This window comes from Ornithorhynchus anatinus, chromosome X5 (assembly GCF_004115215.2).
Source record: "Ornithorhynchus anatinus isolate Pmale09 chromosome X5, mOrnAna1.pri.v4, whole genome shotgun sequence".
In the NCBI taxonomy this organism is placed as follows: domain Eukaryota; kingdom Metazoa; phylum Chordata; class Mammalia; order Monotremata; family Ornithorhynchidae; genus Ornithorhynchus; species Ornithorhynchus anatinus.
Window position 1 is genome coordinate 6860509 of NC_041753.1, and position 27515 is coordinate 6888023.

Below are 27515 nucleotides of genomic sequence, written 5' to 3' on the forward strand. Positions count from 1 at the left end.
GCTCCCTGAGGTCCCGGATGCCTTCGGCCAGAGACACGGATGGACCCGGGGGTGGGGGGGGAGCGAGAGGCCCAGAAAGGAGAGGAGGAACCGGACGCCCGAGTCCCTGAGTGGAGGAGAAGATGGGGTAAGGGGGCCCATGTCGTTTTTATAATGTTTTATAAGGAGATTAAAATGTGCTTTTTTGTGTCTGCCTGACCCCTGTGCCTCTGCGCTCCCCCTCCCCCACCTGTCCCGCATTGTCGTGCACCCCCGTCCCCCAGGTCTTCCCAGCTGGCTCTGCTCCCTTCCGCCGCAGACCTGCCTCAGCAGGCCGCTCCCTCACCCAGCCCCGCGGGCCCTTGACTCAATCTCCTCCCATCCTGCCCTGCCCTGCCCTGCCGGGGCGAGGGAGCGGCCCAGAGTCAGACACTGGGGGGCCCCATGCTTGTGGCCCCCGGGGGCTGGGCAGGGAGGGGTGAGGTGAGGGGGTCACCTGAAGGTCGGAGGCAACCCACCCCTGGCCCGAACGGCAGGGAAGAAGAGGCCGAAGCAACTACAGGGCCCGGTCTCGGCTGGGGCGGGGGAGACTCTGTTCTAACTGCCTTTCTGTGGGCCCATGTTGGGGAGGGGGCGCACATCCCCCTCCCCAACTTGCCAAGCCCTGAGGTGGCCGGGTTCCCGCCCTCACCCTGAGAATGGTATCTGCTGAGTGCTTACTAAGCGCCGGGGTCGAGATAATCCCATCAGACACAGTCCCGGTCCCAGTGTAAGTGGGAGGGACGGGGATTTATTCCCCATGTCACAGGTGAGGAAACAGGCCCAGAGAAGTGAAGCGACTTGTCCGAGGTCACCCAGCAGGCAAGTGGCAGAGGCGGGGTTAGTCCCCAGGTCTCTATCCACTAGGCCACGCTGCCTGGGTTGCACAACAGTGACGTCGATGATAGAATGGTCATCTGACAAGCCCCCCTCAGCCCAAGGGGTACCACACCGCATGTATTGTATAATATTCACGCAATCGTATCGAGTATTTACTGGGTACTGAATGCTTAGGAGAGTACGATATAACAGATACATTCCCTGGCCACAGTGAATATTGTTAGAATAGTGTTCTAGCTACGCCAGAAGTTACCAAGAGGTGTGGCCTAGGGGAAAGAGCCCAGGCCTTGGAGTGAGAGGACCTGGGTGCTCATTTCAGCTCTGCCAATTGCTTGCTGTGTGACCTTGGGCAAGTCAGCTGACTTCTCTGTGTCTTAGCACCTCAACTGTAAAACGGAGATGCAATATCTGTTCTCCCTCCTATTTAGACTGTAAACCCCATTCAAGACAGGGACTGTTTCCAATCTAATTGACCCATACCTACCCCAGCACTTAGAACAGTGTTTGACACATAGTAAGCGCTTAAAAATACCATTAAAACAAAAGTAGCCCCATTGGCCGAAGGGGACCCACACCTCTTCTGCAGACCAAACAGACACTCCTGACTCACACCATCCCAGTTCCCCCCTCTGCCCCCGACCTCAAGCCGACCCAGAACCAATTCTCACTTCAGACCTCCCTCCTCAACTATCCTACCTCCTCCAGGCAGGAGGCCTTCCCCATCACCTTAAAGCACTCACTATGTGCCAGGCACTGTACTAAGTGCTGCGGCACATACAAAATAGGTTGGACATAGACCCCAGCCCCTCCTCCAAGCAGGAGGCCTTTCGCTAACAACTTCTCATAGCCACCCCCGCTCTGCCCCAATAACACACCTGCACCCCTAGAATTTTGGTGGAACACAAACAGTAGCAGTAAAAATGGAAAGTTCCCCACCTGTAACTCTACTCAGGGCTTAGAACAACGCTTGGCAGAGTAAGCACTTAAACCAATACCATGAATTATTCCTCCTTTTCCCCACCAGTAGCCCCCTCCCCTCTGATTTATTTTATGTCTTTCTCCCCCTCTAGACTGTCAGCTCCTTGTCAGGGAGCCCATCTACCAACTTTTCCATCGGACTCTCCCCCACTCCGTACAGTGCTCTGCCCATAGTAAGTGCTCAATAAATACCAGCATTTACTGCGTGTAGAACACTGTACCAAGCCGTTGGGAGAGTATAATGCAACAATAAACACATTCCCCGCCCCTAACGAGCCGACAGTCTAGAAAGAGAAGGCCAGTGGGAAACACCACGGACAGACTCACGCACCTTCCTTGGCGAAAGCATGGGTCTGGGAGTCAAAAGGTCATGAGATCTAATCCCAGCTCTGCCACTTGTCTGCTGTGTGATGGCGGGCAAGTCACTTAACTTCTCTGTGCCTCAGTTACCTCATCTTTAAAACGGGGATTAAGACTGTGAGCCCCAGGTGGGACAGGGACTGTGTCCAACCCGATTATCTCGGATCCACCCCAGCGCTTAGAATAGTGCCTGGCACATAGTAAGCACTTAACAAATACCATACTTAGAATAATAGCACTATCTCATCCTATTATTTTAAGCCCTAACTCAAGTACACACTTCCTTCTTCCTCCTGCCTGTAATTTCTTTTAAGGTCTCTCTTCCCCGCTCGAGTGTAAGCTTCTTAGAGTCGGGGATCACGTGTCCAAAGGACTGTACTCTCCCATATGCTTAGTCCGGTGCTCTGCAAAGGGCAAGTGCTCAAATACTGTAAAATAAGAGTAATCAAAAAACCCAACAAGGGTGGGGAGAGGGGGCAGGGGCTCACCATTCCCCTGGGAAAAGAGATGTGGCTGGGGGTGGGGGGAGAACCCTGAGTACCAGGCAATATCCTATTGGCCTGGCTAATTGGGATGATTAAGGAATTAGTGCTTAGGCCCCACCATTTACCCCCTGGGCCCAGGGGGAAGCATGGTACATAAAAAACTCTCTCTCTTCCTCCCCCCTCCAACCACGGGTGGGGGCCCGAGACCCAGAGCTGCCAACTCTCCAAGTCAGAGCATAGGTTTGTAGGAGGAGGCGGAGGGGGAAGACTGGGTGGGGACAATGGCTTCCAAGACCGAGCAGGCCCGAAGCCACCATTTTGGGTCTTTTCAGCCCCGACTGGAAACTCTCCTGTCTGGTCTCGGCAAGTCTGGGCATCCCAGTCGCAAAACTGTGGGGAGGGGGCCCCCGGGCCACCAGAGCGGGCTCCAAGTGGCCTGGAGGTACCAGCCCGGCCCCCAGACTCACGTTTCCCTTCGCGACAGTCCAGAGGTCTCCCTCCACTCTACCAAGATCCAAATCCTGGTTAAGGCCCAGCCTCCCCCATCGAACCTGGCATGAGAGAGAGACAGAGGCAACAGGGGAAGGAAAATCCCCCTTTAATTTAAAAAAAGTTGCCCCCTCACCCGGAGGGGGCGGCCCCTCCCCTCAGGGCTCGTGATGAGGAAGGTGTGTGGGGCGGGCGGGTTGGAGGGACTGGGAGGACTTGGCTCAGTTGACAGCAGAGGGTGCGGAGGATGGGGGTGGGGGTCCCGGAAGCCCCTGGAGGGGCAGTGGGTGGTCCAGCGGTGGCCCAGAGTGAGTGGGGAGAGGCGGAGACAGGGGACTAGCCGCCCCCCAGCCCCTCATGGCCCCCCGCCCCCGCCGGGTGGTCCCTCAGAGCCAGGGGAGGTCGGAGGAGGTCGGGGAGCCGGAGGGACTGATTGGTCAATTGACAGGCTCGGAGGGGCCCTACTGGTGCTTCTTCTTCTTCTTCCGCTTCTGGGGGGCGCCGGCCTTCCAGTAGTAGAGGACCTGGCCGGCGATCAGCCCGTTGCACAAGGAGGAGACGACGAAGGTCAGCGCCATCAGAGGGTCGGACGTCTCCTGCCGGACAGGAGGGGAGGGGCGTCGGGGAGGAGACCAGCGCCCGGCCCTCCATTGGGGGTGGGGGTGGAATTGACGCCACCCTTCCGGGCTCCCGGCCCCCTGCCCCCCACCGCCCCTCACCTGGATGGACGTGAAGATCCGGGCGAGGGACCCCCCGAACAGCAAGAAGACGGTGACGGCCGAGAGCTGGCCGGTGTGGCCGTTGCGGTAGTTGGTGGAGGCCTGCAGGAGCTGTCAGGTGCGCGCACACAGACACAGGCTTAGTCCGTCCGCCCGGGCCCCTGGTCCGACCCGGTCCCCCCCGGCCCTCCCCGGCCCCCCAGCTCACCTTCCCCACGACCACGGTGGGCATGTTGCAGGCTTGCAAGCAGGTGATCACAGCCGGAGGCGTGACGGGGGACAGCAACAGGGTCACGGCCAGGGCGTACGTGATCAAGAAGATGGTCCCTGAGGGTGGACAGGGAAGGGGACAACTGGCCTGGATTTCACACATACACACAAACACCTTGTCCTTCCCTTTACAGTGTCCCGGTCACCCTGTTCCTCCCGCTACCACAGCCCCAACTGGCCTCTCCCCAACCCCGAGGCAGCATGGCTTTCTTCTGGGCTAAGTTTTGAGTCTCCCCTCAATCCCTCTTGCTGCAGCCTCTCCACCCTACCTTCCGAAAGCTTGACCCCCCACCCCACCCCTGGAGAAACCCCCATCTCAGAGGAAACTCCCCCCCGCCCCCGGCCGCACATTTGCACCGTTCCCTCCGACAGAGTGGATGGCGGGGGTGGTTGGGGGGCAGTCACTGCAGTCACCTCGCAGGCTCTGTCGCCGGTAATGGAGGATCAGGAAGCAGATGAGGACGGTCTGCACCATCAAGAACAAGGCTTCTCCCCAGGCGCTGAGGAACCAGGGCGGAGGATCAAGGATAAATTTTAGTCAGTCAACCATATTTATTGAGCGCTTAAAGGGTGCAAGGCACTGAACTAAGGGCTTGGGAGAGTCCATTATAACAGAGTTGGTAGTCAGGTGCCCTGCCCACAGTGAGCTTCCAGTCTCTAGGGGCAGACGGCCCCGAGGTCTGTCTGTCCACCCTGAGTCCTGGGTATTACCAGGCTTACTGAGAGCCCTGCCCCGCGCCCAGAGACGCGGTCTAGGGCACCTTCAAGGGCATCTTCAGACTGGCACGCAGGTCCCCATCCCCAAGTCCGGGTTCAGACCACACTAAATGAGAGCCGTGCGGGGTGATGGTACCCCCAGAGGGGACGGGGGATTTGGCCCCTACGGCTCGGTTCTCCTGCGGCCCCAAAGAGGCCTGCCGGACACTCCCGCCACCACCTTCCCAGCCCACCCAAAGTATGGACTGGGGATCATTCATTCATTCATTCGATCCTATTTACTGAGTGCTTACTGTGTGCAGAGCACTGGACTCAGCACTTGGGAAACTACAGTACAACAATAAACAAACCCCTGGTCCCACTCCACTGGCTGGCCCCCAGAAATTCCTCCCCTTCACCATGCCACCTGGCTTTTTTTCCTCTTTGAAATGGCATTTTTAAGCGCTTACTATGTGTCAAACACTGTTCTAAGTGTTGGGGTAGATCCAAGCCAGTCAGATCAGACACAGTCGCTGACCCACATCGGGCTCCCACTCTAAGTAGAAGGGAGAATAGGATTCAATCCCCATTTTACGTTGGGGAACCTGAGGCCCAGAGAAGTCAAATGACTTGCCCGAGGTGACCCAGCAGCAACTGGTAGAACTGGGATGAAAGCCCGCGTCCGCCAGCTAGGCTCCCAGGCCCGGGCCCTTTCCGTTTGGGCGCGCTGCCTGTCCGTGCCGCTCACCTGAAGGGGAAGCCGTGGATTATGCTGTAGGCCATGGTGCCCGTCAGGGCTACCAGCTCCAGGAACATGGATTTGAAGCTCAACCCCTCCGCGCTCTTTGCACCCAGGATCTTAAACACCTGCGGCAGCTTCACTGTGGGGAGGGGGAGAAGGACAGCAGCGAGACGTCCCCTCCATTCATTTCAGGCTGTGCCCCTCTCCCCACCTCCCCCAGGCCATGAAGGCATCATCCCACTCCCGTACATACCCAGGAGGGATCCAGCGACGATCCCGAGCCCCAGACCTTTGCTGAGGAGAATCTTGAGGCAGGGGACTGAGGTGAGAGAAGAGAGGAAGGGAAATTTCAGCCGGGTTCTCCCCACCTGTATTATCATGGTAGTTGTTTATGAGCTTACTATGGGCCAAGCACTATTCTAAACACTAGGGTAGATACAAGTTGATCACGCTGGACACAGTCCCTGTCCCACGGAGGACTCATGCTCTTAGCCCCCATTTTACAGATGAGGTCACTGAGGCACAGAGAAGTTATACAGCAGACACGTGGCAAGCCGGGATGAGAACACACATCCTTCTAAATCCCGGACCCAGGTTCTATCCACTAGACCACACTGCTTCTCTGTGACACACAGGGGAAGGTGGAGAGGAGAAAATGAAGGCTCAGTCGGAGAAGGCCTCTTGGAGGAGATGGGATTTTAGGAGGGTTTGAAGGTGTGCGGGGGGGAGGTGTCGGATGTGAAGGGGAAAGGAGTTCCGAGCCAGAGGGGGACATGGGCGAGGGGTGCGTGGTGAGATAGAGGAGATTGAGGTACAGGGAGTTGGCCGATGTTGTTATTATCATGTAAGATACCGGACAATCGGGGCAGATTCGATATCTTTGAAGGGATCTAATAGGGAGGGGAAATAGGTATTTTATCCCCGTTTTACAGAGGGGGAACCCGAAGCCCAGAAAGGTTAAGTGATTTGCCCGAGGTCGAACAGCAAGGAAATAGAGCTGAGACTAGAACCCAGGTTTCCTGGCCCAGGCTCTTTCCACCAGACCACACCGTCTTCCTCGGGAATTTAGCACCGTGATTTTTTCTTGTGGTATCTCTTTTACACTTACTGTCTGCCAGGCCCTGTATTAAGCGCTGGGGTGGAGAGAAGCTAATCTGGTTGGACACTGTCCCTATCCCACACCAAACTCACGGTCTTAATCCCCACTTCACAGATGAGGTAACAGAAGCAGAGAGAGATTAGGTGACTTGCCCAAGGTCACACATCAGACAAGTGGCAGAGGTGGGACTAGAACCCAGGTCCTCCGGACTATCAGGCCCGGGTTCTATCGACTAAATCACACTGCTTCCTCAAGAGAATGTGTTTAATAAAAAAAAAAATATTAACACCACTTGGGTTCCAATGGGTATTAAAATAAAATGCTCGTAATGAGAAGGGGATGCATCCGTCTGTAGCTCTTTCGTACTCTCCCAAGCGCTTAGTACAGTGCTTTGCACGGAGTAAGCGCTCAATAAATACGACTGAATGAAATGGTCAATTCCAGAACGGAGGTAATAATAATAATGGTATTTGTTAAGCCTTTGTGTGCAGAACACTGTTCTAAGCGCTGGGGTAGATACGGGGTAATCAGATTGTCCCAAGTGGGGCTCACATTTTTTTAATCCCCATTTTTACAGATTAAAATTTTACAGATGAGGTAACGGAGGCACAGGGAAGTTAAGTGATTTGCCCAAGGTCACACAGCAGACAATTAGATTAGGGGATTAGATTTCAGGCTCCCCAAAACTCTGAGAGACATTTCATCACGGAGATGGAAACTCATTGTGGTTAAGGAATGTGCTGTCTGCTACGGAGTACCCTCCCAAGCGCTTAGTACAGTGCTCTACACATAGTAAGTGTGCTGAAGAACTACGACTGGCTGATGAATGCGAAGCCGGGTTTTTCCTGCCCTTCCCAATGATGGCGCCCTCGAGCGCACTTCCGCCCCTAACATGGCGAAGCCAGCGCGACTTCCGCCCTCAACCGTCATGGCGGACGCCACGGGGGTGACTCGACTCCTTTCCCCGTCCCCCTCCCCCGCCACGGGACGCGGGCGGGGCGGCGGGAAGGAAGCCGCGCCAGAAACGGGAGGCGCCTTACCGTGCAGCAGGTCCCAATTGAGGAAGAATTGGTCGTAGCATTCCTCGGGCAGAAGGAACGGTACCAGCCACCGCTTGAGCGGCTCGTCCCCCTCGGCGGCCATCTTGCAAGTTGCCGCTTCCCCTCGCCTAGCCCTTCCGGGGCCGCCATTTCTGGCGCGGCGCATGCGCCGTTTTACTTTCGCGCCATCCTTAACCCTGCCCTCTCTGCCACGGCGCTTGCGCGCCGTCCCGCCCCCTTTTTAGCGCCCACCTCCTTCGCGGGCCCCCCTGCCGCGCCTGCGCGCTGCCGCTCCTCATCTGCCGCGCGGCCGCAGGCGGGAGATGGAGGTCGCCGGCCGCGCAGGCGCCCTAAGCGGCTCGGACCGCGCTACGACGCCATCTTGTCTTCCTCTACCTTGAGGACCCCCTTTGTCTCGGTTGAGGACGGGGCACGGGCGAAGCGGGGCCCTCGCGACGAGGGGCCGTGGCTCAGTGCGCCCTTTACCACCAGCCCCAGCGGGAGTGGCCTTCCGTAGCCCTCGGGTCGCCCGCCATCACCATCTGGCTCCCCGTCGCGCCCTCCGCTCCTCCCTCCTCTGGTTCTCCCGTGCCCTGGTTGGGCGGCCCCCGACTGGTGCCCCCAGAAAACGAGGAGGAGGAGGAAGGGTTGGTGGGGGGGGCGTCCAAGATAAGGGATCCTTGGAGGCCCAAGTGGAGGGCCAAGACAGGGTCGGGGGCCATCTTGAATCTGGGGTTGGCGGCCGCCCACAGGCCCTTGGGGTCCAAGTATGGCACCGGCAGTGGGCCACGGTGCGCCCCTCGGTATTCTGGGACACGGCGATGGGCATGGGGTTTGGGGCAACCGAGTGGACGGGCCACTTCCAGCAAGGCGAGGGCCCGTCGGACCACCTGCGGCCCGCCATCCAGGGGCGACGCATCACCGTGCGTGGGGCCGGCCCAGACTGGGGGAGGAAGATGAGGGCAACGGAGGCGGAGGGCCACCATGGGGGGCGGCCTGGACGATCCACGAAGCTCCTAGCCGGAGGCCTGAGTGGACGGGAGCGAGCCGAGAGGAGGGTGCCATTCTGTCCGCCCCACCTTCCCCCCCAACCCCGGGAGTTGAGGGTCTCAGCCAAGCAGGACGATCACAACATACAGAGGTCACAGTTTTTAATCGTGCCCGGTAGAGCGGGCGAGCGGCTGCCCTCCCGCCCTTCCTGGATGAGGCGGGGTCGGGGGGAGAGGTGGTCTCAGCCCCGGATCCCCAATAAAGCCCGTACTCCTTCCCCGTGCCGGCCTCTGCCGCTCTTTCCCGGGAAGGGCCCGGGGGCAGGGGTCGAGGGGCGGCTGCGGCTCACAGGGGCTGGTAGCTGGCCGTCCGGCGGTGGTGGCGGGAGACGCAGAAGGCGATGAGGGCGAGGAGGATGAGGGCCAGTAGGATCAGGCCCACCACGAGTGGCACCAGGGAACTCCTGTCCCCGGGGCAGGTCACGGCTGTGGGGAGGTGGGAGAGAGAGACGGGGTGGGGTCCCAGTAGGCAATCTTTGGAGACTCCCAGGGGAGAGGGACCCCCCCGACACACACCCCACCGGAACCCACAGGGAACCAGGAGAGATGAAGCAGATCAGAAACAGGCCCTGCCTGCGAAGGGGCCTGTGATCAACACTAATCATGAAGGCGGATTAGAACCCAGGTCCTTCTGACTCCCTGGCCCGGGGTTCTATCCACTTGGCCACTCTGTGGGGGAACGGGACCCCCTGTATCCAGGCGGGGGTCTTCTCCAAGATGACCACCGCCAGACCCCTGACCGGGGCAGGGAGGGAGGGGCCGGCTGGCCAGGGACACTGGACTGGCAGCTCCTCCAGGGCAGGGCTGGCATCTACCACGTCTGTTTTATGGGGCTCAGCCCAGTGCTCTGCACACAGCAAGCGCTCCATAAATAGCTCTGATTTACACAAAAGAGGAGCCAGAGCAGGGGTCTGGGGTCACGGGGAGGTCGGGGGTCGAGGAGGGAATCGGGAACAGAGATGGGTGGGGGAGGGGCTGATAGGGTGCTGACCTTGGCTGAAGTCCGTGGAGTTGGGCAGCTGGGCAGCCTGGAGTTGCAGGGAGAGGAGGTGGAGGCCGAGGGTGGGGTTCAAGTCCAGGCTGGCATTGCTGCAGAGGAAGCTGCGGCCCAGTGGGGCCTCCAGGGCTCGCAGGGAGGTGTTGAACTTAAAGTCCCAGACTGAAGGTGGCCAGCGAGGGGCAGGTTTAGGCTCAACAGGGTTCCGGACACCCCTCACCCAGGGACACCCCCACCCCACCCCACCCCCTACTATCCCTCCATGGGTCCAGACATCCCTTCCCACCCCTTTCCCCGCTCTTCACCCTGGGAGACTGGATGCTGCACCCCTCTCCCCCTGGGGGCCCCACCCCTCACCCCATGGGGGTCCAGACTCCCCGCCTCTTTCTCCCCTCTCCGCCCTGGGGGTCTGGGTACCCGACGGGCACATACCGCTGCTGTGGGGAAATGCCACTTGCAGGTGGACTTGAGTGTTGTGTAGGTATACGGTGTCCTGCATGGAGTCCTGTAGTGGGAGAGAGCCAGGTGCCGCAGAAAGGTCACTGAGTCAAGGGAGGGCAGAAGGAACTGGGGGATCTGGGGGGTGGGGGGCAGGCCAGCAGGTTAAGGGAGGGTGGAGGGGAGTGGGGGTCCTGGGCGGGGGAGGGCAAGGGGAAGAGAAGGGATCTCCTACCTGCCGGAAGCTAAAGTTCAGCTTCCCTTGGGGGAAGGAAAGTTCCAGATTGCTGCTGAACCCCTCACAGCTCCCCGACACGTTCGTGCTTTTGGGTGACAGGACCATGCTGCCCCAGAGACGGCGGGGCCCCTGGCGGGGGGCATCCAGAGGGAGGGAGGGCAGAGGGGTGCAAGGCACGGGGGCAGAGGATCAGAGAGACAGACAGGGAGGGGGAGGGAGGCCCAGCAGGCAGAGGACCGGAGGAGGAAGTTGGGAGAGAGGAGAGAGGGTTAGGTTAGGCTTAGGCCCCACCCTGCCCCTTCCCTTCCTCATTAACCGCCTCAGTCCATCCATCCCCGCCCCCCACCCACCCCGGCTTCCTCCCTGCCCCCACAGTTCCCCCAACCTCACCCCCACCCTCTGCACCTCCCCTTCTTCCTGGGCCTGGTACAAGACCCAGAGCCGGATTTCGGCCCGAAGACGCAGGCAGGGCTGGGAGCCGTTGAAGACGGTGTAGTTGCCCACGGCCTTCCCGGGGCTCGGAGGGGGCGGGGGCGGCCCGGGCCGGATGGTGGGCCTGGCGGTCCAGTGCCCAGTGCTGGTCCCGTGACTAGTGGTGGTCCCATGGCTGGTGGTTGGGTGTCTGGTGGTCGTTTTGTGAGGCGTGCTGGTCCCGTGACTAGTGGTAGTACTGTGACTGGTGTTCTGGTGGCCGGTGGTGGTCCCGTGGCCGGTGGTGGTGGTGTGAGGCGTGCTGGTCCCGTGACTAGTGGTCCGGTGGCCGGTGGTGGTCCCGTGACCGGTGGTGGTGGTGTGAGGCGTGCTGGTCCTGTGACTGGTGGTCCGGTGGCCGGTGGTGGTGGTGGTGTGAGGCGTGCTGGTCCTGTGACTAGTGGTCTGGTGGCCGGTGGTGGTGTGAGGCGTGCTGGACCCGTGGCTAGTGGTCTGGTGGCCGGTGGTGGTGGTGTGAGGCGTGCTGGTCCCCTGACTAGTAGTGGTCTCGTGGCTGGTGGTGGTGCCGTGGTCAGAGGTGGTCTGATGCGCCGTGGTGGTGGGGCCGCTGGTCGCCGTGGGCGTCACGGTAAAGGATGGCACCAGGGTGGCTGACTTTTTGTGGGGACAGTTGGCCCTGCACTGGGAGCCCTGGGCTGGAAGGGGAAGGGTCAGCCCCATGGAGAGGTCCCTCCCGGAGGGGTCCCTACCTCCTTCCCCCCCATCCCCGCCCCCCTCTCCACTCCTCACCCCACCCCGCCCCCCTCAGCCCCAAACGGGCTCCCCCGGGAGCGGCCGCGACCCCCGTGACCTGCAGGCAGCCCCCCAGCGGTCCGTTCCCCCAGAGGAGGAGGGTCCCGGGCCCCGGCCGGTACCTGTCGGCAGCCCCAGGACCAGCGCGGCCCCCCAGAACAGGAAGGCCGGGGAGGGCCGCATGTTCGGGGAAGCGGTGTCGAGCTGGGCTTCCTTCTCCGCCGACCGCCGGGCTCCGTCTGCCCAAGCCGCTGCCGCCGGCCGCCCGGTGGCTCCCTATCTCCCCACCCCTTAGTTCCACTTTTTTGGGATATTCGCGGAAACGAAACTCCCTCCCGTCCAGACCCCAGCCCCAACCCCCCGGGCTCCTGACTCAGCCACCTCTGCTCCTCGCATGGGCAGTGACTCAGGAGCAGCTGACGAGGTGGGGGGACCTGCACACAGCGAGGACAGGCAGGGGAGGGGCGGGGGGAGGAGCACCCGTGGGAGCCCCTCACCGACCCGCCCCACCCAGCGCTGCTCAGCCACCCCTCCCCGCGACGCACTTCCCCCTTTCACACACCCAGTCAGGGGTCATGAGATTTGGGGACCTAAGCCAAGTCACACCCTTCATCTGGGGCCTAAAGGGAATCGAGAAGGCTGCCTTGGGGCCGGGGAAAGGGAGTTTAAAGGGCCTGGGGGGAGTGGAGGCGGTCGGGGGTGGGGAGGAAGAGAGGAGAGGAAGGGTGGGGGTCAGAAATGAGAGACCCAACAGGCAGTTTCCAAGACATTTTATTCAGAATTTTTCTGTTTTCCTTTTTTTCCTGGATCAATAAATACTATACAAAACAACGTAAAAATGGCCATGTCCTCTCCCCTCTCCCCCCCGCGGGGGGGTGGGAGCCGGATTGGGGGGGCAGGGGAAACCCTCCCCCACAACCTCTGCCTTGGTTGGGGAGGGTGTCATTTTGGTCCGGGAATGGAGGGTGGGTGGAGAATGTGATGAAGGGGCTGAAGGGGGGGGGGGTCTTAGTGTTTCTGGGGTGGGGGGGGGTCGGCGCCTGGGGCAGAAAGGGCCCACCCAAATCAAAGGGTTTGAAGCTTTCATGCTTCCTTCTTTTTGCCTCAAAAAGTGACATTTTATTCAAAGTCAAAAAAAAAAAAAAAAGTTGACAAAGGTCCCCGCCTCCGCTGGCCCCTTGTCTTCCTCCCTCTCCCTCCCTCCCTCCCGCTCGCCCAGCTGCCAGCCTGTTGGATCTCTGGCCCCTTTGGGCCCTCGGGCATCGGTGGCGGCGGGGGGTGGGCCGGGCCGGGGCCTCAGATCAGGTCGGCCACGTTGAGAGGCATCTCCTCGATGGAGGTGTTGTAGAAGGTCTCGATGTCCCGCAGGGTCCGTTTGTCCTCCTCCGTCACCATGTTGATGGCGACGCCCTTGCGGCCGAAGCGGCCCCCACGGCCGATTCTGAACGGGAGAGAGGAGGCCGGGGGACGTGAGGGACGGGGGGCCCGAGGCGGGGAGGTAAGATGGGGGGCCGTGGCTCATCCCGCTTGCTCACCTGTGGATGTAGTTCTCCCGATTGGTGGGCAAGTCGTAGTTGATGACCAAGGACACCTGCTGCACATCGATGCCTCTCGCCTGGAGAAGGAAAGGAAGGGTTGGGTCGGCACGGGCTCGGGCAAGGTGGGGGGAAATGAGGCATGTGGGGGCGTGAATGACGGGGAGGGGCGACATCAGGCCCTTTCCCCCATGAGCCCGCTCGCTGCTCTACCAAGGAGCTACGTTCCAGAAGGGGCACGGTGCGGCCCCCGGGAGAGGGAATCTCCTTGGCCCCGCCCCTCCCCCTGGGCTGCATGCATCCCCCCGGGCCCGCCCGGCACTGACCAGCAGGTCGGTGGTGATGAGCACCCGACTGGACCCCGAACGGAACTCCCGCATGATCACGTCTCGCTCCTTTTGGTCCATGTCGCCGTGCTGGGAGAGACGAGGGAGAGAGGAAGCAATTGGTTGAGTTGAGGGGCGAGAGCCGGGAGCGGGAGGGAAAGGGGGTCACCCTTTCAACGGCTCACCATGGCGGAGACGGTGAAGTCCCGGGCGTGCATCTTCTCTGTCAGCCAATCCACCTTCCGGCGGGTGTTGATGAAGATGACGGCCTGGGTGATGGTGAGTGTCTCATACAGGTCGCAAAGAGTGTCCAGCTTCCACTCCTGGGGAAGAGGAGAGGAGGCGGGCTTTCAAATCTGCCGGCCGGCGCCGCCCGGGAGTCAGGGGTAGCGATGACCGGAACCCACCTCGCGTTCCACGTTGATGTAGAACTGGCGGATACCCTCCAGGGTCAGCTCCTCCTTCTTCACCAGGATACGGATGGGGTCCCGCATGAACTTCTTGGTGACCTCCAGCACGTCCGAGGGCATGGTGGCCGACAGCAGCACCACCTGCGCCAGGAGACCCCCATCGTGAGGCCGGGCTTCGAGGGGCGTGGCCCCCCAACTCCTCCCCACAGCAGGACCGCCCCCCACCCCCTCACCTGGGTGTTGCCGCTCAGCTTCTGGAAGATGTCGTAGATCTGGTCCTTGAAGCCGCGGCTCAACATCTCATCGGCCTCGTCCAGCACGAACATCTTGATGTACTTGGGGGCTGCGGGGAAAAGGAGGGTGTGGGAGAGTCAGCTTGGTGGTGTCGGAACGGACGAGACGGACGAGCTTGGGGGGGGGGGGGGGGGGGGGGGGAGGTAGCTCTCCTCAGCTTTCACAGGTCTGATCACACGCCGGGAAGCCCCCGGCCCCGCCGACGGCCCCAGGGAGCAGAACGCCTCCGGGGGCCGGGTGGGCTGGGGCGTCCGGGCTCAGATGACACGCATGGGGGATCATCACAGAGCAGTCCCGGGGAGGGAAGAGGGCTGGGGGCGGGGGGGTGCAGCTCACACAAGTAGCGGCGGTTAAGCATGTCGAAGACGCGTCCGGGCGTCCCCACGATGATGTGCGGCGCCTCCATCTGCAGCTTCTGGACCTCGGCGCGCACGTTGGTTCCCCCAATGCAGGCGTGGCAGGAGGCCCCCATGTAGTCGCCGAGAGCCATCACCACCTTCTGGATCTGTACCAGGGAGACACCAAGGAAGGGGGGGGATTGGCGTTGGAGAGAGTGTCCGCGCCCGGGCCACCCCTCCCATCCCATCCCACCCCCCACCCCATCCTCTGGGGCCCAGCTGGTGGTCGCCACATTAGGGTGACTGAGGGATCGCAGGGGGCAGCCTGTCACGCAAGAGATTGGAGCTTGGGTGGGGAGGGAGCTGGGGGAGGGCTGGGGACGGTGTCCCCCCTACCCGGCCACCTGGACCAGAGGGTCAGAGCTCTGGCCTGAGGGCAAGGAGTGGGGGTTGGCGGGGGCCTGGGCGGACCCCGCCGGCCTCGGTGCCCTTCCTCGCGCCTGCTGCTCACCTGGCGGCCCTCGCCTCGCTCGGGAGCATCGCTGCCGCCGTGCCAAGGAAAGACCGACCGGCAGCTGCTGCCCGGTCACCCAGGCCCCCGCGGGTCCTCCCCCGGCTCCGGATAGTCCAGAGCTGGGACGGATCAGGCGACCTCCTGGGCTCCTTCCCTGCTGGGGGTATGGGGGACGGGGAGGGGAGGGGGAACCAGGCCACGTGTGTCCGAGGCATGAACCAGCTGCGGCCACTTCCCAGGCATCGGGCTGGAATGAACAGGGACTGGGCTGCTCTGCCCCCGCCTGATCTAAGACTATCACCACCAAACAGGTGCCTCTTTACCCAGTGACGGGGAGGGCGGGAAAGAGAAAGCGGACAGGAGATGGGCTGACCAAAACTCATCTGGCCACCCAGCTGCAGGGTTGCCGCTGGGGCCCGGGAGAGGGGTACGGGGAAGGGGAGGAGTGGCTGACGCCAGTGAAACACAATCACAAAACGGCTGCCTGAGCTAGCCCACCACCGGCTGCCCGGTCCCTTTCCCGACCGACCTGCGCTTCATGGGGGAGACCCCCCCACCGGCCACCCAGGACCCACCTGCTGGGCCAGCTCTCGGGTGGGAGCCAGGACGAGGGCCTGAGTGGCCTTGAGGTCCAGTTCGATCTGCTGCAGGATGGAGATGGCGAAGGTCGCGGTCTTTCCGGTCCCAGACTGGGCCTGGGCGATCACATCGTAACCTGATGGCCGGAAAGCGGGGAACCGGGTGAGGACAGAAGAAAGCTGCCCTGGTAAGGGTGTTGAGAACCAGACCAGGCCAGCGGGGACTACAAAAATGTTAGTCAATTGCATTTAGTGAACGCTGTGTGTAGCAGACTATACTAAGCACTTGGAAAATATAAAAAGCCACACTCCCTGCCCAAAATGAGTCTTGAGAACAGTGTGATAACTTTTGCCAGACAAAAACATGACAGTGTGCAACTGTGTGTACATGAATACAATGCAAGAGAGCAGGTTGAACGGGACTTCGATGTGTCCGAGCCATGAACCAGCCGCGGCCACTACCCGGGGCGTTGGGCTGGGATGAACAGGGACTGGGCTGCTCTGCCCCCGCCTGATATAAGACTGGCACCACCAATCAGGCGCCTCTTTACCCAGTGACGGGGGTGGGGGAAAACCAGTCCGTGACATTTACCAAAAGATCACGGTGCAGAGAACATCCTAAACGCAACGGAACCAGATGATCTCATCTCTTCAGATAAATTACCACGAAAGAGCACGTGTGAGCGCCGCAGGGTTCGGCTAAGACCTTTAAGGGGTCTTTCTGAATTTCAGGGGAGACAGTGACGCTCAGGGGGTTTCGGGGAACACCGGGGCTCACCCTTGATACAAGGAAGAATGGCTCGCTGCTGGATGGCAGAGGGCTTCTCGAAACCATAGGCGTAGATGCCGCGGAGCAGAGACTCGGACAGGTTCATGTCATCGAAACTATCCACGATCTCGTTCCAGTTGCTCTGAGGATGGGGATGGAGGAAAAGAGACAGCAGTCGACGTGAGAGGCCATAAGTCACATAACTTAAAACGCCCTGCAAAAAGTGGTTCTGGTTAGACAGTCCCCCCAAAGCTCGGCCCACGGGGAAGCCAGAAAAGCCTTCCAAGAACTAAAGCCACGCTAACCTCTTATGTGGTGGACCACACCAATCTCGTCAATAGGGTTAATGTTCCCATATTGGGGGGGGGGGGGTCGGAGGAGTGTCAAAAGTCATAAGTGAGGCCCCGTGGGATTACTGACGCCCCGCCAAGGGGCCACCCCCTTGGCGATCCACCCCGATCCACCGATGGCATCTGCTGCAAGCTTAGAAGATGGGGGCCGCTGTGCCAAGCCCTCTGCGAGAAAATGGTCCAATACAACTAGGAGAAGGGCTCCCCGCCCCGAAGGAGGCTGGAATCTACAAGGCGGAGGGCCGGGGCTCACCTCGATGACACCGTCGGGTTCCATTCCGTCGGGGCCATTGTCTCTGGATCTGCAGGGACACGGACAAGGGAGGAGGAGGAGGGGGGAGAGGAGGGGGAGGAGGAGGGGGAGGGGTCAGCTTTGTTTCCGCTGGGGGGCGGCCGCGCCCAAAGGCGCCCCCTATCGGGGGCAGAGGGCGGGCTCTGCGCGGACGTGTGCGCGCGCGCGCCTGCCTCTCCCCGCCCCCCTCCCCGGCGGCCCCCCGGGCGATCCTCCCCCGGAGACCCCCACCCGCCCAAAATGGCTCCCTCCTCCCCCACAATGGCGCCGGCCCCTCCCCTCGCCCACGCGCTCGACGGGGGGGGGGGCGGCCCAGGAGACGGCGCGCGATGCCCGGATGTGGAGCGGGCGCGCGCCGGCCCCCCACGTGCCGCCTCCGCTGGCGTGCACGCGCCGGAAGCCCCGCCCCGCCATTGGCGGCGGCGCCGGCCTCTCTCCTACGTCACCTCGTCCCCCCTCCCTCCCCCGGCCGCCCATCGTCAGCGCGCCGGAGCCCGGATGTGGGAGGCCGCGGGCGGTGGCGGCCTCTCGCACAATGCGCCCGGGCTGGGGGGGCGGAGGAGGAGGAGGAGGAGAGAGCGTGGGGGAGGAGAGAAAGGGTTGCACAACGCGGAGGAAATGGCGATTGAATACCAGGGGGCGGCGAGGGGATTCGAGGGAAGGGGAGGACCATCCCCGCCATGTGCTCGCCGCCTACCCCCCCCCATCCGAACCTCTAGCGACCCCCGCACCTGGAACAATCCACCGCCCTCCCCCGAATGGTTCGGCCCGCCCCCGCCCCCGGGCGGTCCAACCCCGGAAAAATAATGGAACGATCCATCCGCATCTCACTCCCCTTCTCCCCGGCCCCGCCCGCGCCGCAACACGGACCTCTCGGCCCCGCCGGCCTTGCAGCGCGCCGCTCCGCCCCCCCGATCGGTCTAGACAGTCCGGGAAAGGGGGCGACGCCCGCCGGGCCGCCTCTTTCCCGGCCTCTCCCGCCCGACAACCAATCTGCCCGGCGGGATGCACCTCGGAGACCCCCGGGGGCGACAAAAGCCGGACTCGACCCCTCGTTCTACGAAATGGCCGCGTCCTTTTATGGCTTCCCCTTCCCCCCCCCCCTCCCGCCTCCCTCGGGAGGGAGGGTTTCGTCCCGATCCAACTCCGCCCCACCGGCAAAGGCCCAGAAAGTTTAGATTTCCGCCGGGACGCGCGGTGGCGGCGCCCACCCCCCCGCCACGCCCTAAATGTTTTTGTCCCGCTGGATTCTTTCCCCCCCGGCCGGCATTGGGGGCGGTGAATGGAGGCGGCCCGGCGCCCTCGCGCGAGGCCGGGCGGGCAGGACGCCTCCCCGCTCGGCGGGGCCCGGCGGGGCCCGGCCCGGCCGCCCCCGCCACTCACCGAGAATCTTGACTCGCAGACATGATCCTGGGGACTAGGGCGGAGGACCCGCCTCTCGGCAACTTATAGGGCGTCCGAGCCCGCCCCCGCTAGCCCATTGGCTCCCCCGCCTGAAGCCCGCCCGCCGGTGCCCGGCAACCCGGCGTGACGCAGGCGGGCCCGCGCGCCGCCCGGCCGCTCCCTTTGGCCCCGCGCGCCGCCCGTCACCCCAGCGCCCGCCCCGGCGCCGCGATTGGCCGCGCGGGCCGCCCGTCACGCCGAGCCGGAAGTGAGGTCGGCGAAGGGGGCGCCGCGCGAGCCCCGGCCGCCATCTTGGGCGCCCTCTTCCTTCCTCCCGCCCCCCCCCCCACGTGTGGCGACGGCCGGTCCCCCGCCACGTGACCGCGCGGGGCCCCACGTGAGGCGGCGGGGCGGAATGGCCTCCGGCTCCCGGCCCTTGACCTCTCCGCCCCCCCCTCCGCCGCGCCCCGGGCCCGCAGCTGGAGGGAACCTTGACAGACCGCCCCCCTCCCTCAGCCGGCAGGTCCCGGCCTTTGGGCAGGGGAGAGCGGGGAGAGGGGCCCCGGTGACAGCGACCATTAACGGCCCCACTTCTCCGCTCTCCCATTTTGGGATTGCCCGTCCAACCCACTCCCACCCCGCTCCTCCATTTTACTGGGCCCCTGCCCCTTCTCCTCCTCCGGGCGGCGGAACCACACACCTTCTGTTCATTTTCCGTCTCGCTCCGTTGCCCGCTCGGCCCCGCTCCTCGCTCTCGAGGCAGGACGGGGGTCGGCGGCGGGGGACCCCTGCCCGCCGGGGCCCGGCCTTCGAGCCACCCCATCTCGCTCCCCCCCCCCCCGCCAACGCCCCTTTCCCCCACCCCTCTCGTCGTCCCTCAGGACCTCAAGTCCTTTTATGAGGTCACTTCATCCTCTGCGGGGAGATGGGGGTCCCGCCGAGGGGCCGCGCTCGCCCTTCCCTTCCCCCCCTGCCCCGGCCGAGCTCCGCTCGGGCCGAAGGGGCCGTGAGGGAGTCGGGCGGCGCCACCCTAACCTAACCCTCCACCTGGCCGTGGCGTCGGGCCTTCCCTCTCCGACTACCTGCGGAGGGCCGCGTCTAGGAAAGGCGGTCGGGGGGCGGCGGCGGAGGGTCCGCGGGGACGGGAAGGGGCCGCCCGGAGGGAGCCGGCGGCTCCCGGCCCGGCCCCCGGCCGCCCTATCCCACCCGGCCACCAGACACACGTCTCCAAAGGATCCTTTATTAACCAGAGCAGGACCATGGCATTTTATATATATATATATAAAAAAAACCAAGTTGAGGGAGGCTGGGCCCCTCTGTGTCCCCCCCACCCCAAACAGACAACTCCACTAACACGGAGGGGGCTCCTCCCCACTGCTCCCCCGACACCGGAGGAGGTGGGGGTCCCCCAACACCCCCCCGAAAAGACTAAGGGGACTTTGCCAGAAGAGGAAAAAAAAATACAGAAACCAGGGGGGAGACATTTAAATATGAAAAACGGCAGAGGAGTTGGGGGCGGGGGGGGGGGAGGGTGGGTGAAGGTGGGCCCCCCCCCCCCCCCACCGGCTCACACAGTGAGTTTGCAGTGACACAGCTCCTTGTAGATCTGCCTCCGCAGTTTGGGCATGTCCTGCTGGGTGAAGCTGAAGGGTTGAGAAAGGGCCAAGAACTTGCAGTACTGGGGAGAAGTGAAGAGGGAGAAGGGGGCAACGTTGAGGAAGTGGGGCCACCCCGACTCCCCCCAACCCCCCGCCCCAGTCACGTGACCAAGCCCCTCACACCACCACCACCAGTCTCCACCCTCCCACCATGCCCAAGGACAGGGAGGGCATCGACGGGGAAAATTAGGTTGAGGGAGGGGAGCTGTACTCTTCCAAAACGCTTGGCACAGGGCTCTGCACACGGTAAGCGCTCAATAAAAACGACCCATCGCTCGAGGACGGTCAACGGGTCGGTGTCCCTGGGCTGACTCTGGGGTGTGAGGCAGGGGGAGTTGGGGGCTGGGGAGAGGGGAAGGGGGTCAGGGCGGAGCCCCTGACTCACCTGTAGAACAAAGGCCCCACAGTCACTGTCATTGTTCTGTCTGGCCACGTTCTGGGCAGGGGGAGACGGACCGTCACGGGGGACGTTCGGGGGGCCAGACTCCTCTCTTTGGCCGCCCCCTCCCGCCGGGGGTCCCCCTCGTCCGTGGCCAGGCCCGGCCCCCTCCGCCCGGCCCTCCCCGCTCCCCTGAGCCCACGCGGAGTCGCTCACCATCTTAAAGTAACCCTTCCAGCCCTGGTGGAAATCAGGCCGGTCTTTTTTGGCAGCTTCGGCCTGCAGGTACTTGGCGATATGCTGGGGAGGGAAGTTGCGGGGTGATGGGGATGCCGGGTCGGGGGGGCGGTGGTGGGAGAAGTCCCCCGGGGCTCCCCCTCTCCGTTGGCTCCCCTCGCCCGTCTCCTCGCCCTCTCCACCACCGGCACCTGGAGGCCGAGGCCCGGCAGGGAGCGGAGCGGCCCGGGGCCGCCGCCGCCTCGCCCCGCTGCCCTGCGGTGGGCCGTGGGAGCCCCCCACCCCCATGCCGGGCCCTCTCCCGGGGTGCCCTCTTGCCCCCGGGCGCCCTCCGGGGTCGGGGGCTGACCTTGGGGCAGCGGCGGTTGAGCGTGCGCTGGGAGTCGAAATAGGTGATGGTGCGCCGCCGCACGTCCACCGAGACGAGGGACCAGTGCACCTCCAGGTGGATGGGGATGAGCAGCAGCTGTTTGTTGAAAATATCCACCTGGGAAGCGGAGGAGGGGGAGACCGGCTGCTCGGCGTCCGGCCCCCGGGACAGAGAGGGGAACCCCGGCGGTCCGGGGCCCCGGCCGAGCCCGGGGAACCCGACGGGCCCCCGCCCCACCCAAGCCTCGGGAGGAGAACGCCCGCACAGCTGGGGTCCCCTGGGGCTTCACCGCGCTTATCTGTAAACTCTACAGCTTATGCCTGCTGGGAAATTTTTACGGTCTATAATGAAAATAACAACTGTGGTATTCGTTGGCACTCTAACCCCCATGCCAGGCACCATATTAAGTGCCAGGGTGGACACAGGTAAATCAGTTGGACACAGTCCCTGACCCAAATGGGGCTCACTCTCAATCCCCATTTTACAGATAAGGTGACCGAAGCACAGAGAACTGAATGACTTACCCAAGGTCACACGGCAGACAAGGGGCAGAGCCGCCATTAGAACCCACGACCTTCTGACTCCCAGGCCCACGCTCTATCCCCAGTACCATGCTGTCTAGATTGTCGGCTCACCCCCTAGCCCGTACACTCGCCCCCTACACTGTAAGTTGGCCGTGGGCAAGGAATGGGTCCATTACGTAGCTGGGTTGTACTCTCCCAAGTGTTTAGTACGCTATCCAGCACACAGTAAGCTCAATCATGAGAGCGGGAGAGCGAGGCCTCCCCGGGAGGCAGACTCACATTTTTGGTCCATCTTTTCACCCCCTCGTAGCCCTTGGTGCGGAGCTTGTCATAGAAGAAACTGTTGAAGAAATGGACCTGTCCCAATGACACACAGGAGAGCCGCTGGGGTTACTGGAATTATTTGGCTCGGCGGGGATCCCGCGGACACTGAGGAGAGCCGCTGGGGCTGGCGGGGTCACCTGGCCATGCCACGGACACCGAGGAGAGCCGCTGGGGTTACCGGGATTGTTGGGCACGGGGGGGGACTCGCAAACACAGACAGCCAGCGGGGTTACCGGGCGATGGGGTCTCGCTGACCCGGCCGCCACCCCAGAGACCCCCCACTCGCACCTCCCGATCCCGGCCCCCCTCACTCCTCCTGTCTAGCTGGCCCGCCCCTCACGACACCTGCACCCTCCCGTCCCCCCTCGGCCCACCGCTCCAGCGACCCAGGAGTCCTTCCCACCCTACCTTCTCTGGGACGGTGTCCATGACCAGATCTCCATACATATTCATCACCTGGTTGGAGGGGGAAGAGGGGAGGGGAGGTCAGGGCGCAGTAGGGGCCTCGTTCACCAACCCCACATCGCTCCTCCACCCGAAACACGCCACTAAGCCCGCTGTCCGATCCGCCTGCTGGCCCCCCAGCCCTCCCGGGCCCCTCCTCCCCGCCCCGAACCCCGCTGTCCACCCTGCCGGCTGTTGCCCCGGCCACACCTGGTCGTTGAGCCAGTTCTGCCCATACAAGGTGCCGAGGTCGTCCATGGTCAGCACGTGCCGCTTGTAGGCGACACGGAAGCCCCGGACCATGGCGTTGCCCGGCATGCGCTGGTAGGACTGGATCAGCTGCTGCACCAACCCCTTCCTGGGGATGAGACGGGAGGGCGGAGGGCAGAAGGGGGGTCAGGCGGGTGTTCCCCTCCAACTCCCACTGTGGCTCCAGGCCGACCTGCTGCCTCCGCCCCCTACTTCAGGCCCCACTGCCCCGCGGGGAGGAGTCCCATACAATCCCATTTTCCAAAGGCCTTCAGGAAGGCTCTCCGTCCAGTTCTTTCCTTAGAGCCAAGCGTGTAACCATGGGGTGGGGGTGGCACGTGCTGGCACAAACGGGTGAGGAACGAGGTGCTGCTAGGCGGAGGGTGAGTACAGAGAGTGGGGTCTCCTCGGGGGCGGTGCCAGGACCAGCTCGGGGGAGGGAGCGCGCGCTGGGAAGTCTGAGCCCGATCATCTCGTCTGGCGGCGGGGTTAGAGCCGTGTAGAAGGTGGCCGGCGGGGAGGCCACCATCCGGGAAGGAGAGATGGGACTGACCCGCCACTGACCCGCAGGGGCCATGTCCAACTGTGCCCTTCCAGGCACTCTGCATCCAGTAGGTAGCTCAATAAATACCAGCAACTAACTGATAGATCCCATCATTACAGTGACACACAGCGGGAGCCAGAAAAGCCCAGCACAGAAAGGGGCTAGAAAGCAACCCACGCAGGGTGTTGCTGGCCACTCTATAAAGCCAGGGCCCGGGGGCCCAATCCTGGAATTTGGGATGCTGTTCTGGCCCCCGATTTTAACCCAGTCAGAATATGAGCCTGGGAAAGGGCAAGAAGGGTCACCAAATGGTTCCAGGAGGAGAAGGAGAGTAGAGAAGAGGGTGGGCCTTCCCGGGGCCAAAAATGAAGGCAGTGAGAAGATTTAATGGGCAGGGACGATCACAAAGGGCGTGGGTCCGGCCAACATGGAACCGTGGGTCATCGGAGCCCTGCGTCTTCCACTGGGAGAGCTGAACTTGAGGGAGTCGGGAAGGGAAATGCTCCTTCCCCCAGTGGACGGGGAAGCAGCGGGGCTTCGTTCCTGGGGAAAGCAATGTGGTTGGAAAGACGGGTGGGCTCCAGGAGCGGGGTTTGGGTGTGGATGTGCGGGCGAGAGACCCGAAGAGGGGCTGTTTCAGGAACGCAGAGGAGTAGAGACAGTCCGCCCTCTCACACTACACTGGGAGTGGGGGGACAGACTAGCACCGGAATCTCAAAAGGGCCCGTCGCCACTAGAGCTGGGGCCCCGCTGACCCTAGTCACGGCTCCGGTCGTCCACATCCCCCTCTCCCCCAGCTGGTCCTCCCCGGCCGAGAGAGCCTACGCGGGAGGGAGCTTGGCCTCGGCACGGTTCCCGGCTGCGGGGCCCCACCTGGAGGGGGTGGAGAATTCCTGCTGGAATATGTCCTCGAGCTTCTCCACCACCTCGTCCGTGCTCAGGGGGATCAGGCTGCCATATGTCTGCAGGAACTCATCCAAAATGCCTGGGGGGAGGGGGACGGGCAGTCAGCTGGGGGGGGGGGTGGCCGAGCGAGCCTGGGGGACGTGACCCCGGGGGGGGACGGGGGACCCCCCCCTCCTGGGCAAGGTCGCGGGACCCGGGCGAGCATGCCAGTGACACCCTTGGCTCCGACTCTGGCGGGTACGGGGCTCTGCTGGGGCGGAGGACGCAGGGGCGCGGGGGGGAGGGGCGCCTCACTCTGCACGCAGGTGACGTGCTCTTCCCGCAGCGGGCTGTGCTGGCCGGCCTTGTCCCCCGGCCGCTCGCGCTCCTCGGCGGCCCCGAGCTCGGGACCCTGGAAGAGCTCCTGGGCGGCCCGGGGCCCGATGCTGCACACGTTGCTGATGAGGATGCTGGCGTCGGCGGGGAGCGGACCCGCCTCACCCTCGGGCCCCGTCATCCCCCCAAAGCCGTTGGGGAGAGCGCCCGCTGCCGCGCCTATGGGCAAGAGAGCAGGGAGGGGCGGGGGGCCCTGTCGGCGAGGAGACCCCGGCCCCGCTGTTCCGGCGCCGGGGGTTGCAGGGCCGATGGGGCAGTCAACCAGGGAGGACCGGAAGGAAGGGGCAGATGGGGATGCCAGAGGGGACACTGAGCAGCCTCTTACTCCTCCTCTTCCCTCGGCATCGGGGCCTCGGGGACCGGGACAGCAACTGGGAAACCGGGCCAAGGGGGACCGGCTAGGATGCCCATCGAGGGCAGGGATTATCGCTCTCTATTGCTGTACTGTACTTTCTAAGCGCTCTGACACAGGGAGCGCTCAAGAAATATGGCTGAATGAATGAATGTGGCCCTGCCACTCAAGACACCCGGGGGGACTTTGGTGTTGGGGGGGAGATGCCCAGCTCCCAGGTCCACCCCCACCCCCGTGGGAACCCTGGGCCCCACCTACCTGGGTCCACTTCCGGGGGCCGGGGGGAGCGCCGGGCCCGCCCCGGAGCCTCGTCCTCCAGGGGATCCCCCCCCAGAGGCGGGAGGGCCCCTCCGGGACCGCCGTCGGCCACGAGCGCCCCCAGCAGCCCCAGCCGGGGCGGGGGCGGGCCCCGGGGGGATCCGAAGCGGCAGCCGGGGGGAGGCGGGGCGCCGGGGGCGGCGCCGCCTTCCTGGGGCGGCGGGAGGGTCTTGGTGGCCGGGGCGCCCCTCCGCCGGCCCCTGCGCCGCCCCCACAGCTTCCAGTGGAATGTCAGCGACGAGCTCTTGGAGTAGAGCAGCAGCTGCAGGGCCTGCATGGCCCGGCGGCGGCGCTGAGACCAGGCCCGGCGGGGCGGGGGGCGGGGCGGGGGCCGGGCCGGGGGCGGCCGCGGGGGCCGGGGCCCCCCGAGCCGGTCCCAGCCGGGCGGCAGCCCCCAGTCCGCCGTCTCCTCCTCCTCCTCCTCCTCCTCATCCTCGTCGTCCTCCTCCTCCTCGGACTCTTCGTCCTCATCCTCGTCGTCCTCGTCGTCCTCCTCTTCGCTGGCCGAGGCGTCGAAGGAGGGCCGGGGGGCGGGGAGGCGGCGGGTGGGGAGGGCGACCCCGGGGCCGGAGGGGGCCGGCCCGAACCCCCCTCCGGCCTTCAGGGAGGGCCTGGGGGGCGGCGGCCAGCGGAGGCGCTCCCGGCGGGGCCGGGGGAAGGCCGCCGCCCTCGGGGAGGCTCCCGGGGTTGCCGAACGCCAGGGGCGTTTCCCTTGGACAGTCTCTTTCATCTTCCGGCAGCCTGGGAGGGAAGAAGAAGACAATCAGGAGGGGAGTAGGGACCCGGATTCCATCCCCATCGGGGGGCCCCCTCCCTCATCGCGCCCTCTGTGACCGCGGGGTCCCGCCGCCCAGGTCCATCTACCACAACCTCCCGGCTCCGTCGCCAAAGGTCAAGGGCTCTGCCCCAGGCCTCCTTCCACCGATCGCTCACCGATCGGCACTTGTGGAGCGCTTACTGCGTGCACGACACCGTACCGAGGCCCCCCGCACGGGGTTGGGCATCCGACCCCCCAACCCGGCGGGGTCTCTGGCGGGGAGGTGGCCGTCCCCGTCTATTCCCCCCGCCCCGATCACCAGGCCTCAAGAGTCCCCTCGTCTCCTAACCCTCATTCTTCCTCCTTCTCCACTGGGAGGGAACCGGCGGGTGGCAATACCCGGGGAAGATGGGGGGCGGGGAAAGTGCCGATTAGCAATACAAAAGGAGGGAAAAAGACGGAGGCGGCAAAAAAAAAAAAAAAAAAAAGGGCAGGAGAGGGCATCCAGGTGCTCCCCGGGCAGCTGGGAGCTCAGGGCCCGGGCTGCCCACGAATGGGGGCAGCTGAGGGGGTCGTTCCACCTCCCTCCTCCCCTTAACCCCCAGGGAGATCTGTCCCAGGCCGGGGAAACCTCCGCTCCGTCGCCGCATTGTGCATTCCAAGCGGTGGGTCCGGTGCTCCGCACATAGTAAGCGCTCAATCCACGCTACTGCAGGAACGAATGAGCCTCCGAGAAGGGAGAGGCCTCCCTCCCCCCGCTCGAGTCTAGCCGCGTTCCCTCCTGCTGCGGCCCCCGCCCTGCAGACGGCCCGTCGGCGGCCTACACGTGCCGGGCCCGTCCGGTCCCAGGCCCCGCCCCCGCCGGCGGTGGGGGGGGGGGGGGTGTGTGTCTGTGTGTGTGTGTGTGTGTGTGTGTGTCCCCGGTGTCGGGGGGGCCGCGTGCCCGTGCGCGGCCGGTCCTCGGGATGGGGGCGGGGCCCCGGGGCGCTCACCGGGGCGCGGAGGGCGGAGGGAGGGGCTCGGGCTCCCGGGGTCTCAGGCGCCACGGCCCCCGCTCATCCCGCCGCCGCCGCCGGCGGCCCCAGCAGCGGCAGCAGCGGCGGCGGCCGCTCTTCCTCCTCCTCCTCCTCCTCCCGCTGCTGCTGCTGGCGCTCCCGCTGCGGCCGCCCGTCGTCCCGGCGCCGTCCCGTTCGGCTCCTCCGGCGCGGGGCGGCTCGGCTGGGCGCGTGGGTTGGGGTGCGGAGGGAGGCTGCCCGCACCGGCCGCGGCCCCCGCCTCCCGCCAGCCCCAGGGCCACCGGCCGCGGCGCAGCCTTAGCGCGTCACACCCAACGGCGGCCACGGCGCGCGCGCCACCCGACGCCACGCCCCCTCCGCCGACGACCAATGGGCGCCGGCCTGCGGGCGCGCGGGCGCCCTCTGGCCACGCCCCCTCCTCCCCCCCCCCCGGCCGGCCGGCGGCGCGCGCGCGCCCGAGCCCCGCCCCCTCGCCTCTCCCTCCTCATTTATTTCTCCCCTCATTGATGCTCTGTGGTGGCCTCTGGGTTCATTCAGTCGTCTCTCTTGCTTCTCTTTATTGCTATCGTTCTTATCTGTCCGTCTCCCCCG

General features: G+C 64.0%; 4 protein-coding genes and 4 non-coding genes across 10 annotated transcripts; all 8 read right to left on the reverse strand.

Moving 5' to 3' along the window:
• Nucleotides 1-3249: 3249 nt before the first annotated feature.
• On the reverse strand, nucleotides 3250-7909 carry MPDU1 (mannose-P-dolichol utilization defect 1). The gene is made up of 7 exons (XM_029056306.2): nucleotides 7737-7909; nucleotides 5851-5916; nucleotides 5604-5736; nucleotides 4574-4659; nucleotides 4098-4216; nucleotides 3890-4000; nucleotides 3250-3766 (listed from the first exon to the last, which is right to left on the reverse strand). Exons 1-7 carry the CDS (start codon nucleotides 7900-7902, stop codon nucleotides 3632-3634), a joined length of 816 nt encoding a protein of 271 aa, XP_028912139.1. The 5' UTR covers nucleotides 7903-7909; the 3' UTR covers nucleotides 3250-3631.
• Nucleotides 7910-8870: 961 nt separating this feature from the next.
• On the reverse strand, nucleotides 8871-12025 carry CD68 (CD68 molecule). Of its 2 annotated transcripts, none has more exons than XM_039910924.1 (6): nucleotides 11805-12025; nucleotides 10849-11585; nucleotides 10456-10587; nucleotides 10215-10287; nucleotides 9777-9944; nucleotides 8871-9211 (listed from the first exon to the last, which is right to left on the reverse strand). In XM_039910924.1, the coding sequence occupies exons 1-6, from the start codon at nucleotides 11863-11865 to the stop codon at nucleotides 9072-9074; spliced, it is 1311 nt and encodes a 436-aa protein (XP_039766858.1). In that variant the 5' UTR covers nucleotides 11866-12025; the 3' UTR covers nucleotides 8871-9071. The 2 variants fall into 2 exon arrangements, with proteins under 2 accessions (XP_039766858.1, XP_028912136.1); XM_029056303.1 differs by having other exon boundaries at nucleotides 10864-11585; nucleotides 11805-12021.
• Nucleotides 12026-12435: 410 nt separating this feature from the next.
• Nucleotides 12436-19277, reverse strand: EIF4A1 (eukaryotic translation initiation factor 4A1). 2 transcript variants are annotated; one of them, XM_029056305.2, is made up of 11 exons: nucleotides 19172-19277; nucleotides 17050-17098; nucleotides 16456-16588; nucleotides 15675-15814; nucleotides 14584-14752; nucleotides 14187-14296; nucleotides 13951-14094; nucleotides 13729-13866; nucleotides 13544-13633; nucleotides 13218-13297; nucleotides 12436-13123 (listed from the first exon to the last, which is right to left on the reverse strand). In XM_029056305.2, exons 1-11 carry the CDS (start codon nucleotides 19180-19182, stop codon nucleotides 12979-12981), a joined length of 1209 nt encoding a protein of 402 aa, XP_028912138.1. In that variant the 5' UTR covers nucleotides 19183-19277; the 3' UTR covers nucleotides 12436-12978. The 2 variants fall into 2 exon arrangements, with proteins under 2 accessions (XP_028912138.1, XP_028912137.1); XM_029056304.2 differs by lacking the exon at nucleotides 19172-19277 and adding an exon at nucleotides 18472-18565 and having other exon boundaries at nucleotides 12438-13123.
• Nucleotides 13358-13491, reverse strand: LOC114808442. The gene has a single exon (XR_003756290.1). It is a non-coding gene; the product is annotated as a small nucleolar RNA SNORA67 (small nucleolar RNA).
• LOC114808623 lies at nucleotides 14394-14537 on the reverse strand. The gene has a single exon (XR_003756467.1). It is a non-coding gene; the product is annotated as a small nucleolar RNA SNORD10 (small nucleolar RNA).
• On the reverse strand, nucleotides 15298-15437 carry LOC114808613. The gene has a single exon (XR_003756459.1). It is a non-coding gene; the product is annotated as a small nucleolar RNA SNORA48 (small nucleolar RNA).
• Nucleotides 16103-16243, reverse strand: LOC114808614. The gene has a single exon (XR_003756460.1). It is a non-coding gene; the product is annotated as a small nucleolar RNA SNORA48 (small nucleolar RNA).
• Nucleotides 19278-20025: 748 nt separating the features above from the next.
• SENP3 (SUMO specific peptidase 3) lies at nucleotides 20026-27003 on the reverse strand. Its single transcript, XM_029056302.1, has 11 exons — nucleotides 26901-27003; nucleotides 25092-25892; nucleotides 24401-24640; nucleotides 24074-24185; nucleotides 22618-22765; nucleotides 22372-22419; nucleotides 21919-21996; nucleotides 21095-21232; nucleotides 20725-20808; nucleotides 20515-20565; nucleotides 20026-20149 (listed from the first exon to the last, which is right to left on the reverse strand). Exons 2-11 carry the CDS (start codon nucleotides 25879-25881, stop codon nucleotides 20039-20041), a joined length of 1800 nt encoding a protein of 599 aa, XP_028912135.1. The 5' UTR covers nucleotides 25882-25892; nucleotides 26901-27003; the 3' UTR covers nucleotides 20026-20038.
• Between the last annotated feature and the right edge of the window lie 512 nt (nucleotides 27004-27515).

Bases quoted from the DNA above. Each gene is read 5' to 3' on its own strand.
- MPDU1 (XM_029056306.2), bottom strand. From the start codon at position 7,902: ATGCGCCGCGCCAGAAATGGCGGCCCCGGAAGGGCTAGGCGAGGGGAA. The intron at 4,217-4,573 runs GTGACTGCAGTG...GTCCACCCTCAG, and splicing joins CCGGCGACAGAGCCTGCGAG to GGACCATCTTCTTGATCACG. The intron at 4,001-4,097 runs GTGAGCTGGGGG...CGCACCTGACAG, and splicing joins CCACCGTGGTCGTGGGGAAG to CTCCTGCAGGCCTCCACCAA.
- CD68 (XM_039910924.1), bottom strand. From the start codon at position 11,865: ATGCGGCCCTCCCCGGCCTTCCTGTTCTGGGGGGCCGCGCTGGTCCTG. The intron at 10,588-10,848 runs GTGAGGTTGGGG...GCCCCCCGCCAG, and splicing joins GGGAGGTGCAGAGGGTGGGG to GGGCCCCGCCGTCTCTGGGG. The intron at 9,212-9,776 runs GTCAGCACCCTA...ACCTCCCCACAG, and splicing joins CTCCACGGACTTCAGCCAAG to CCGTGACCTGCCCCGGGGAC.
- EIF4A1 (XM_029056304.2), bottom strand. From the start codon at position 18,494: ATGTCTGCGAGTCAAGATTCTCG. The intron at 13,867-13,950 runs GTGGGTTCCGGT...CCTCTTCCCCAG, and splicing joins ACATCAACGTGGAACGCGAG to GAGTGGAAGCTGGACACTCT. The intron at 13,298-13,543 runs GTCAGTGCCGGG...TTCCTTCTCCAG, and splicing joins TCATCACCACCGACCTGCTG to GCGAGAGGCATCGATGTGCA.
- SENP3 (XM_029056302.1), bottom strand. From the start codon at position 25,881: ATGAAAGAGACTGTCCAAGGGAAACGCCCCTGGCGTTCGGCAACCCCG. The intron at 22,420-22,617 runs GTGTGGCCGGGG...CCCTCCAACCAG, and splicing joins AGAACTGGCTCAACGACCAG to GTGATGAATATGTATGGAGA. The intron at 20,150-20,514 runs GTGAGTCAGGGG...ACTTCTCCCCAG, and splicing joins GTGGGGCCTTTGTTCTACAG to TACTGCAAGTTCTTGGCCCT.